At 44.2% G+C, this 12,276-nt stretch overlaps 1 protein-coding gene across 1 annotated transcript in view; it reads left to right on the forward strand.

Moving 5' to 3' along the window:
* The window catches only part of adar (adenosine deaminase RNA specific), a gene marked incomplete at its 3' end in the record, with an annotated part of 45,605 nt that overhangs the window by 32,935 nt on the left and 394 nt on the right, over nt 1-12,276 (forward strand). The window contains exons 16-23 of the mRNA XM_080767325.1: nt 1,260-1,416; nt 2,242-2,410; nt 3,536-3,629; nt 4,116-4,229; nt 8,317-8,444; nt 9,621-9,803; nt 10,184-10,296; nt 12,235-12,274. Coding sequence (XP_080623451.1) covers nt 1,260-1,416; nt 2,242-2,410; nt 3,536-3,629; nt 4,116-4,229; nt 8,317-8,444; nt 9,621-9,803; nt 10,184-10,296; nt 12,235-12,274 — 998 coding nt within the window. The remainder of the gene's footprint in view (nt 1-1,259; nt 1,417-2,241; nt 2,411-3,535; nt 3,630-4,115; nt 4,230-8,316; nt 8,445-9,620; nt 9,804-10,183; nt 10,297-12,234; nt 12,275-12,276) is intronic.

The raw sequence follows: 12,276 nt of genomic DNA on the forward strand, positions 1-12,276 counted from the left end.
TCATTGGTTATTTGAAGTGATCAAACTAGCAATAGAACACAAGTTTGAGAAGCGTCTTCCAGAAACATGAATGGTCTCAGAAATGTCTGATGATTTGGTCCGCCTAAAATGATCATTACATTACGTCTTGAGATTTTATTTAGCTTTAATCCATGTGTTGCGCAGCGAAAATAGCCGATCTACAAGCTCTCGATGTGCCTGCCTCACTTTGAGAGCTTGATTGCTTGATTGCTTTACAAACGCATGCCGTGCGGGCGTCTAAGCTCCGCCCGGCTCATATGACTGTGGTGAATGTGTGGCTCCAGGCAGCCCCGTAAAGACATCAAGCGCTATTCTCCCGTCACATAGCCTACTTGCCGAGCACAACAAGGAAGCTCTGGTGGCGCAAAGTGTAGCTACTTTTGTGAATTCAATAGTTTTATTAGGTTAATATTTTGCTATAATGTTTGTAACCGTTTTAGAAAAGCAATAAGCCACTAAAATACCTGGTAACCCGAGACCTCTCGTGGCTTATTGCTTAAATATTGTTCAGATGTATCTTCCCTGATGGTCTCGTATATTTCATATAAAAAGGCAAAGGGTAATAAAGCCTCAGTCCTAGATTTCTTCACTGTGTTTGCAGTAGAACAGCAGGAACAATATGAACTAAAACATCATCATTTTAACATTATGGTGTTTCATTGTTTTTGGAAACGCTGCTATAGTTTCACAATAATTGGCACACAATGACATGAGAAGTTGTTCTTTCATGGCTATAATTAATCATGTTTTATAAGTTTATAATTATAATATACGTGTTAATTTGTGTGCATCGTTCACCCTTCCAGAGATGATAAACGGTCACTTTATTTAAATGTTGAATGTACGTCAGTAGATCACACAGCGGTATGTTCACACAAACGGGGACGCATAACGCACACGCACACACACACACACACACCTAGACTCGATACAGCTTTGCCCTCCACTTTTATTTGTCCTTGATTGCTGATGTATTCTACACACATACACACACACACACAGACACACACACACACACACACACACACACACACACACACACACAGACACACACACACACACACACACACACACACACACACACACACACACACAGACACACACACACACACACACACACACACACACACACACACACAGTCACCTTGTCTCCCACATGACCTCTCTCTCTCCCTCTCTCCCTCCCTCCCTCCCTCCCTCTCTCCCCTCTCCCCCCCTCCCTCTCTCTCTCTGTGCAGGTTTACGTACCAGGCTAAGCTGGGAGGTCGTTGGTTCCCTCCCGTCTGTGCGTCCAATAAGAAACAGGGCAAGCAGGAAGCGGCCGACGCGGCTCTGAGGGTTCTGATTGGCGAGGCGGAGAAGGCCGCCCGCACCGGGGAGCTGACCCCGGCAGAGGTAACTGTGCGTCTGACACCTAATTACTACGTCCTGGTGGTGGGGGGTGAGAGCACGCTTACATAGGAGAGTCACCTGTTGCTCCCGGCACGCGTTGGTCGTGCTTAGGGTTTGACCTTTGGGGTTAGGGTGTCGGTCTAATGACTTAGGGTTTGACCTTTGGGGTTAGGGTGTCAGTCTAATGACTGATGCCTGTACTCTGGTGGTGTACATTGTTCGAGGGGCGTGAAACATTGTTTTTTTCAGAAAACTGAGGATTTAGAAGATATTTGTAGAATGGGTACCGTTAAAGGGACTTCTCCACTGCTCGTAAAATTTGCAGAGGACACATTTCACATGTGCACAATTTGGTCGTGGGCAGTTCAGTTCATCGATGGGGAGTCAAAGCTAATAAACGAAACTGCAGGCTTTATATTACTGAAAAGTAAAATAAATAAAAAATAAATATTGTTTAAAATCATATCTGCCTAACGATGATGTTTCTGAACTGCCAACAGCCTCCTATAGTGAGAGACACACAGACTGAGTATTTTATTCATTAACATTAGCGAGGACCAATTATATGAAGATATGTGCCCCAAGATATGTTATAGGGGGCAAAATTATTATTATTATTATTTTATCGTCTGCTAACCATAATACTACTTACTACCGCTGTTTACTACTAGTATTACGACTGTGGGTACTTATTTTATTCTCTCTCCTCTCTCTCCATCTCTCTCTCTCCATATCTCATCTCTCTCTCTCCATCTCCCTCCATCTCTCTCTCTCTCTCTCTCTCTCTCTCTCTCTCTCTCTCTCTCTCTCTCTCTCTCCTCTCTCCAGCTGCCGGTGTCAGGCAGTACCCTCCATGACCAGATAGCGATGTTGAGCCACCAGCGTTTCAACGCTCTGACCACCAGAATCCAGCACAGCCTTCTGGGAAGGAAGATCCTGGCGACCATCGTGATGAGGAGGGGGGAGGGTCTGGGCACCGTGGTCAGCCTGGGAACAGGTACCACTCTAATGTCCTCCTCCACTGTCACATCATATGGCCATATATGGACATACCTAACGATCTAATGTCCTCCACTGTCACATCATATGGCCATATATGGACATACCGAACGATCTATGTCCTCCACTGTCACAGCATAACAGATTTGACTGAGAGACTGCCATCGCGCAAATTACAGCTTTCCACCAGAGGAAATAATAGCACAGGCAGACTCTTCACATACTAAAGCATGTCTGAAATAAGTGTCAGAGCTGAAATCTACATGTAAATATGAAATAAATGCTTAAACATGTAGCTAGGTGTAATGTTAGAGGTCCACAGAAGTGAACCTTTCAAGCCAGTTTTCTCAACTCGCTGTTTCTCTGCGAGACATTACTCTATAAGCCATATCTCCAAAACTGGTGGGTCAAACTGAACAACCAATATGTCAATTTGAAGCTATGATTCCCTGCTTTCATGACATGAAAATTCAAAAAATGCAATTGCAGTCCCTCAGTCAAATTTAGTCACATATGGCCATACTTAACAATCTATGCCAAAACAATGGGAAAATTTCCATTTTTGTGTATTTCTTATCAAGACTACATGAAAATTTAATTTGTATTACCTCCTTTGAACGAAAACGTGCCGAGTCCTGCATGAATAAAAATGAAAAATGAAAGATTTCATTCACCCGTTTGATTCCCATTGCTGCGTGTTCCTCCAAACACAGCTGGTTTTGATTACAGAACTACTCTGTTTTTAATCTGGAAAACGTCGGATGGGACGCTCTGATTGGTTAAAAAAACACACCGTTTTCTGTTTCAGAGTGAAACTTCAAAATAAAATGGCCCAAAAAGCCATTGCTTTAATGTCTAATAATATCATCGACTATCTTCGAATGTGATCTCATGTCTTTGAACTTTTTTCCCTTTTTTGCCAGAATTCAGAGAGTTTTTCCACTAAACCTTTTGACAAATCATTGACCGTTATGATCTGCCCACGGTCCTCCTGTGGTCAGATCATTCCTGTGCAAAGAGCTCACAGTCTGCATGCTGAGTGTGTGTCATTGGAATGCAATTATTACGCCCTAAATTCCCAGCATGCTTTGCTGTGTGTGTGTGTGTGTGTGTGTCGTTCCAGGGAACCGCTGTGTGAAAGGGGAGGAGCTGAGTCTTAAAGGGGACACGGTGAACGACTGCCACGCAGAAATCATCTCCAGGAGAGGATTCGTCCGGTAGAAACAGAAAACCACTCCAATGCATCTTGTCCTCCTCTGCCCCCTCCCTCCCTCCCTCCCGCGTCTAAAAATACACGCTCGCTCGCAACGCACGCACACACACACACACACACACACACACACGCACACAGTGCCCTGGTGTTCATCTGTCTAACTCTGCTTTCCACATATTACCTCCCCTTGTCTCGTCACCTTGTCTCCTCTCGTCTCCTCTCTACTGCACTCTAATCCTCTCTCCTCCTTTCCTCTCTACTCCTCTCTCCTCCTTTCCTTATACTCGTCCTCCTCTTCTCTCCTCCTTTCTCCTCTCCTCCACTCCTCTCTTTCTCTTCTCACCACCTCTCCTCCTCACAACCTCTCTCTTCCCTCCTCTAATCTACTCCTCTCCTCCACTCCTCTCTCGTCCTCCTCCTCTCTCCTCCTCCTCTTCTTTCCTCCTTTGTCCTCTCCACCTCTCCTCTCCTCTCCTCTCTCTCCTCTCAGGTTTCTCTACAGTGAGTTATTGAAACACTGTGAAGGAGAAGACAGTATTTTTGAGCCAGTGGAAGAGAACAAACTCCGCATCAAAGCCGACATCACCTTCCACCTCTACATCAGGTATGGCCGTGGGACTCGCTGGGCGATTAACCCAAATGTACTCTAGACTAGTGGCATACATTGCTGTATGCAAAATGTGTTCTCCACATTTGACCCATCTCTCGGAGCGGTGAGCCACAGCCGCGCCGCGCTTGGGGAATCTTTTGTAGTCGATCTGACCCCCAATCCAACCCTTGATGCTGCTGAGTGCCAAGCAGGGAGGCACTGGGTCCCATTTTAACAGTCTTTTGTGTTTTGGCGGGACTTGGGCCACAAGTCCATGATGAATTGATGTTGGTACCATTTAACAATTCTTCTACATCTATCTAATGGTGTGTAAATGAAGCAATGCAGATCATTTTAACTCTTGAAAGCGTAGAATGAAACCCAATGTCACCTGGTTTCCTTTTTTACGATCTGAAGAGTTAAAGATCTATGAGGGTTTATTTGGTCATTTAGCTGTGGACCACCTGGAACCCCCTCGAGGTCCCCTGGTGGTCAGATTAAAGTCCTCCCAAGGAACCCGTCTCTTTCAGAACACAAGACCACGTTTAACACAATGTTTACATTGGACGCCTCAGGCCGTCTTAAGGATTCGAACCGAGAGGTGCCTTGTACGTCGGTGGACGTCCTAGCGCATCCTCAATGATACGGGGCGAGATAAGAATATTCCGATTTTTTTTTTTTTTGTCCGTTCGCCTTTCGCTTGCCGTATGCTAACGCTCTGGGCAATTATTAGCTTGTCATTGACTCCCATGTTAGCGTGGCGGAAAGAATGACTCGTATCTCCTAATCCAGGGCGCTCTCCGTGGTGATGAATGGATCGATATGCTGGCGCTTCATTTCTGCTCCTCGTCCGTCTCTCCCGCAAAATATGAACGCTTTTTGGATCATATATCGTATAAATTAAAATGAACGCAATGTGAGGTCAACTTTTTTAGGAAATTGTTTCCGGTTCATGGCTTTCAGAGTAAAAGCGCTCAGACAACTCCGGCACCCCAGAGCTCCTATTTTGAAGCACTTCCGGCACTAAAAGTGTTTTAATGCCAGGGGGAAAAAAAGATATATACTGTTGTCCTCAATACCATTTCTACCAATCCACTACCCCTTCAGTCTGAAGCGCATGGTTAGTTGGATTGTAAAAGTCTTAGCCATTTCAAAAATTCATAGCTTGTATTTTTGAGTGGTCTGCCAGTTCTGGAGAGTGGGGACCAGTACATTTTCTTATGCTGCATTACATTTGGGGGGCCTTTTCCGTACACATATTTGTGGTGGTAACATTTTAAAATGAATATTTAATGTCTACATGGGACTGTTGACGTGAAACCACAGTCACATGTGTTAAAGAACTGATGAAGAAATATCACGTTCACACTAATGGACAACATGAAATGTGAAACGACAGCTTGCGCGACTGCGCTCGCGCGCGTGTGTGTGTGTGTGTGTGTGTGTGTGTGTGTGTGTGTGTGTGTGTGTGTGGTGTGTGTGTGTGTGTGTGTGTGTGTGTGTGTGTGTGTGTGTGTGTGTGTGTGTGTGTGTGTGTGTGTGTGTGTGTGTGTGTGTGTGTGTGTGTGTGTGTGTGTGTGTGTGTGTGTGTGTGTGTGTGTGTGTGTGTGCCGTGATAAGAGTTGATTTATGCTTTGGCTGCACGTCAAGCCTACCATCCCTTGTAGGCTTGTAGATCTGGTATTTTTCAGCTTTAGGCTTAGGGTAAAAATATATATATATATATTTGTTTGAGGGGCGCTATCCCCTCCAACATCTGGCTTTCGGAATTACGTCAGATGGCAGCCAAGTCTATAGACTATTAATACAATCAATCAGATAGAACTTTTCTGTTTGGAAGTCTGGGCTTTCAATGGGAGATTGCACCTATAGTTACCACCATGCTGGCAAGATGGACGCGGTCTGCATATGAATAGAATAGAATAGATCTTTATTTGTCATTGCAACGTGTATAACAAAATTAGAAGTGTCAACCAATCAGTGCATCATATCACAAAACAACATACAAGCTAAAACAAAACACACATGACTTCTCGTTATTGCACAACCCCTGTAGCACTAATGCACAAACATGTAATATTAGCTGTTATCGCACAAGATAGGAACACCTGTTCCAATAATGAGCCTATCGCGTGTACCGTACTATGCAATGTATTATTGATAACACCTGTTCCAATATGAGCCTATCGCATGTACCGTACTATGCAATGTATTATTGGTAACACCTGTTCCAATATGAGCCTATCGCGTGTACCGTACTATGCAATGTATTATTGGTAACACCTGTTCCAATATGAGCCTATCGCGTGTACCGTACTATGCAATGTATTATTACATTTCTGAATCGGAGGATCCAGACAGTATCCTACTAGAATTTTTCCGAGGATGGATTTCCAAAGAAAAGGAGAAAAAAAAAGGTTTTAATATTGATCCGCAAGAATCAAATACGTTTGATTCACTCTTGTTTAAAAAAAAGCAATGCATATCGAATGTCTGTATTCTCTTCTTACCCTCCTAAAATTCAGTATGGCCTAATATTCTATTATATTTAAAAAAAATTGAGTCATTTTAATCCTGCCACGTGAATGGTGTTTCAAATGGCATTTGAAATGGATTTATTTAAAAAAGCAATTATAAAAATAGCAATTTGAGGATATTATCGCAAGAAGGTCCACAGACTTATTTCCGACGAGGTCCACTCACATTAACCCCTTTTGGTGTTTTAAAGCATTATGTTATACTTTAGCTATTGAAAAATAGCAGATCTACAAGCTCATAGCGTGCCACCGAGTGCCGCGCTACGAGCTTGTAGGTCTGCTGTTTTTTAAAAGAAGTGAAAATGTGACGCAAATCTTTGAATATTTGTTCCTTCAGAGAGAACGTTATTAACTCTTTGCTACTAGGGGGGTTCCTGGAATAACATATGTCCAGATGGGGGTCGGTGGCCAATTACATATAATTCTGGGGTTCCTTGACATGAAACAGTTTGAGAACAACTGATATAGAAATTAGAAACACGTTTTTCTGAAAACTATCGTGATTTAGCTGACATTTGTAGAATCTGGTATCGGGTCGAAATGGGTTAAACAGATCAATACATTATAATACAAAACACATGACGGTAACGTATACAGTATGTGACCGTTTCTGACCGAGGCTTCAGTTTGACCCACCAGTTTTGGAGATATGGCTTATAGAGTAATGTCTTGCAGAGAAACAGCGAGTTGAGAAAACAGGCTTGAAAGGTTCACTTCTGTGGACCTCTAACATTACACCTATAGCTACATGTTTAAGCATTTATTTCATATATGTCGATTTCAGCATACAACATAAAGAAATCAAATGTCCTCTCCTGAACAGTTAGTCTTTCCCCCATGACTGCCTCTGTATCAATAAGAGTCCCATACATAACATAACAGACGCTCCCCTATCTAACCTCCTAAAGTGTATGCGCATGTCGACCCAAGTGATTCAATTGGTTCAATTCAATGGTTCAATTCAACTCTACATGCGTCTAATCGCAACCGTTGGTTGCAAATAGTTGCATGGCGACCCGTTGGTGTGGCTGTAGTGTAGAGGGAGAGGTTGTATAACCACTCCATGCTAACTCTTCTCTCCTTTCTCTGCATTTGTTTATCTGTTTTCCGTCTGTCTTGTCCATCTCTCCGTGTCTGTCGGTTTCTGTGTCTTGTCTGTCGGTCTCTGTGTCTGTCTGTTTTCCTGTCTGTCGTTCTGTCTGTCTTGTCCATCTCTCCGTGTCTGTCTGTTTTCCTGTGTCTGTCTGTCGGTCTCTGTGTATGTCTGTTGTCCTGTCTGTCTCTGTGTCTGTCTGTTGTCCTGTCTGTCGTTCTGTCTGTCTTGTCCATCTCTCCGTGTCTGTCTGTTTTCCTGTGTCTGTCTGTCGGTCTCTGTGTCTGTCTGTTTTCCTGTCTGTCGTTCTGTCTGTCTTGTCCATCTCTCCGTGTCTGTCTGTCGGTTTCTGTGTCTGTCTGTCGGTCTCTGTGTCTGTCTGTTTTCCTGCCCGTCTGTTTCCCTCTGTCTGTCTGTCTCTGTGTATGTCTGTTGTCCTGTCTGTCTGTCTGTCATCCTGTCTGTCCTTCAGCACCGCCCCCTGTGGAGACGGAGCCCTGTTTGACAAGTCGTGCAGTGAGACGGGAGACGAGGTGGACGGCCACCAGCCGCTCTTTGAGAACGCCAAGCAGGGAAAGCTGCGCACCAAAGTGGAGAACGGTGACAGACCTTAATATACACACATTACACCTTCAACTTTTCACATTACATACAATACCTCTATACCAAGGTTATAATAGTATATCTTTTTTGGACTAGTTTCAGTTTGTTTTGAATATATTGTTTTAGTATTAGTTAAATTTTGTTTTTAGAGCGGATTTGTTCTCCTATCCCACTCTGTCCGGTGGATTGCCCGATCTGATTTGACTGATTTAAAATGACTGATTTAAAACTGATCCAAAACGTGGATTAAACAATGAAAAGATAACTCGGGCAACTTGCGAACGGGAGGGAAAAGTGTTCTACAGTAAATTAGCTTGTGTAACTCGGGTTCAGGAGACAACGTGTTTTTTTTTTTTTTCACTTAATTCTTATTGAAGGAAGAACAGACAAGAAAAAACAACTAACAAGACTATACGGAAAGAAAAAGAAAAAAAGGCTGCATTTTTCACATTACAACAAACATTCAATGAAATTCTATTACAATATCGCTAGGCTGAGAGAAGAGATTCCACTTTTCCCACTTTTTATAGAATTTATCCTCTTGTAGTCTCAGTATGAATGTTAGTTTTTCCATAGAATACAGTTCCTCAATAATGTCCATCCATTGATCTTTCGTTGGTGGGTCCTGTTGGTACCAGCGTCGTGTGATTGCTTTTTTACTTGATGCTAAGAGGATCTTGATTAAATATTTATCATGTATTAGAAACTCTTCAGGGATATTTCCCAACAGTAGAAAAGAAACAGTCAGAGGTATCTCAAAACACAGAATGGTCTCCAAGGTGGAGTGGATATCCTGCCAGTATTTCTGAATTTTAGGACAAGACCAGAAAATATGAGCGTGGCCCGCCCCCTTGTGGCCACACAGGAGAAAGTGTTTTAATGGACTAATAACTAAATTTGTAATGGTGACAGCCCTAATAGACCTTGGAGTGTCTGTCTCTCTCTCTCGCTCTCTCTCTCTGTGTCTCTCTCCCAGGGGAGGGGACCATCCCTGTAGAGTCCTAATAATGACCTTGGAGTGTCTCTCTCTCTCTGTGTCTCTGTGTCTCTCTCCCAGGGGAGGGGACCATCCCTGTAGAGTCCTAATAATGACCTTGTCTCTCTCTCTCTCTCTCTCTCTCTCTCTCTCTCTCTCTCTCTCTGTGTCTCTGTGTCTCTGTGTCTCTCTCCCAGGGGAGGGGACCATCCCGGTAGAGTCCAGTGCCATCGTCCCAACGTGGGACGGCATCCAGCACGGGGAGAGACTCCGCACCATGAGCTGCAGTGACAAGATCATGCGCTGGAACGTCCTGGGACTCCAGGGGGCGCTGCTCAGTCACTTCCTGCACCCCATCTACCTGAAATCCATTACCCTGGGTGAGTACTTAACTGCACTGCTATAGTGTCGCAGTCCAAAAACACAATATAATATTTTGGACCAAACAAATGATTACAAAGAAGAAAAACAACAAAGAAAGTGTTGTAACTTGCTGTTTTCTTCTTCTTTCTAAGTATTTGTTCGGCCCGAATAATTGTGTGTGGTGTTGTCATGATTTGTCACAACTCAAGTTGGCTTTGTACGAGGCTTAAAAGGTCTTTAAATAAATACTTTTTGAAATGTCTATGAGGAAATGCCTACTGCTACTACTATACATATAATATAATATGTTTGAAGTCTATTACCCTGGGTTCGTATCTGACTACTACTACTACTAAAGTTTACCAAACACTGACTATGATGCGTCTTGTCCCTCCAGGGTACCTGTACAGCCACGGCCACCTCACCAGAGCGGTCTGCTGCCGTCTGTCCCGCGATGGAGACGCCTTCGCCAAGAGCCTCCGCGCCCCCTTCACCCTCAACCACCCCGAGGTAAGAGCCTATCGTCTGGAGTATTTATCCATAAATATGGTGGCGGTGGGTCAGGGTTAGGGTAGCCTCGGAAACCCAGACGTTTTTATTTCCAGGGAGAAAAAAAAAAGTCTGGGTCTGAGTCCACTTCAATTCGGCATAGAGTAGCGCAAACATTGCTCACTCTCTGCTGATTTCTGATTGTCTGCACCTTTGTTAAATTGACATACACACGCACACATGTACACACACACACACGCTCCTCTCTCTCTCTGTCGCTCTAAGTAATTAGTCTCATGTCGCGCAGCTGCGCATATATTCTCCCGGCGGATCCTGCCGGGAGCTGCCTATGCCATAGAAAGCATAGGTGAGTTCCAGGCTAGGGTTAGAGTGGCCGGATGGTAACCGCAAGGTTGCCAGTTCGAACCCGGGCTCCCCCAGAGTTAGTGTCAAAGTGTCCTTGAGCAAGACACTAAACCCACTAATTGCTCCTGATGTGCTGGTTGGTGCCTTGCATGGTTTCCGCCGCCACCGGTGTGTGAATGTGTGTGTGAATGTGTGTGTGAATGGGTGAATGTAATAATGCACAATCTCTGTAAAGCGCCTTGGATAACGGCGCTATATAAATGCACACAATTCCGACAGGACATTAGTCCGACATGCAGGATCATCAGTCGGTCCTGTGCTTGCGGTTACGCTTAGGGGTTTGAGGTAGGTTGTCTGTCTAATGACTGTCTGACCAATAGGGTTTGAGGTAGGTTGTCGGTCTAATGAATGTCTGACCAATAGGGTTTGAGGTAGGTTGAAGGTCTAATGACTGTCTGACCAATAGGGTTTGAGGTAGGTTGTCTGTCTAATGACTGTCTGACCAATAGGGTTTGAGGTAGGTTGTCTGTCTAATGGCTGTCTGACCAATAGGGTTTGAGGTAGGTTGTCGGTCTAATGGCTGTCTGACCAATAGGGTTTGAGGTAGGTTGTCGGTCTAATGACTGTCTGACCAATAGGGTTTGAGGTAGGTTGTCTGTCTAATGACTGTCTGACCAATAGGGTTTGAGGTAGGTTGTCTGTCTAATGACTGTCTGACCAATAGGGTTTGAGGTAGGTTGTCGGTCTAATGACTGTCTGACCAATAGGGTTTGAGGTAGGTTGTCTGTCTAATGACTGTCTGACCAATAGGGTTTGAGGTAGGTTGTCGGTCTAATGGCTGTCTGACCAATAGGGTTTGAGGTAGGTTGTCGGTCTAATGAATGTCTGACCAATAGGGTTTGAGGTAGGTTGAAGGTCTAATGACTGTCTGACCAATAGGGTTTGAGGTAGGTTGAAGGTCTAATGACTGTCTGACCAATAGGGTTTGAGGTAGGTTGTCGGTCTAATGACTGTCTGACCAATAGGGTTTGAGGTAGGTCTAATGACTGTCTGACCAATAATGGTGTCTGAACTAAAGCCTGTACCCTCGATATATTGCCACATCCATTCATTGAAGTTGAACCCACTAGTTAAACATTTGCATTACTTAAATTTAAATGAGGTCTACGCAATTGGAGAATGTAGAAGGATTGTTACTTTGATCATTTTTAAGCCGATTATCTCTGTCACCCACATCAATACAGCGTGGAATTATGGACAGAATATATTGTTGTCATTGTAAAATATCTTTAAGTCTTGGATCTGAGAGCTCATCGAATGGCTTCAAATGCCGAATATATAATGGACCTTGATATGAAAAGGGTTGGAAACCACTGCCCCTAAATTAAAGTTCTTCGTCATTCAATATGACTGTTCTACACATCAGACAAATTAAACCTCCTCTCCTCTCCTCTCCTCTCCTCTCCTCTCCTCTCCTCTCCTCTCCTCTCCTCTCCTCTCCTCTCCTCTCCTCTCCTCTCCTCTCCTCTCCTCTCCTCTCCTCTCCTCTCCTCCCCTTCTCTCCCCACCCCTCCCCTCCTCTCCTCTCCCCAGGTTGGAAGGGTGAGTGTGTATGACTCCACCAGACATACTGGT

The sequence above is a fragment of the Protomyctophum bolini genome (genome assembly GCF_963924005.1).
Source record: "Protomyctophum bolini genome assembly, chromosome: 7".
In the NCBI taxonomy this organism is placed as follows: domain Eukaryota; kingdom Metazoa; phylum Chordata; class Actinopteri; order Myctophiformes; family Myctophidae; genus Protomyctophum; species Protomyctophum bolini.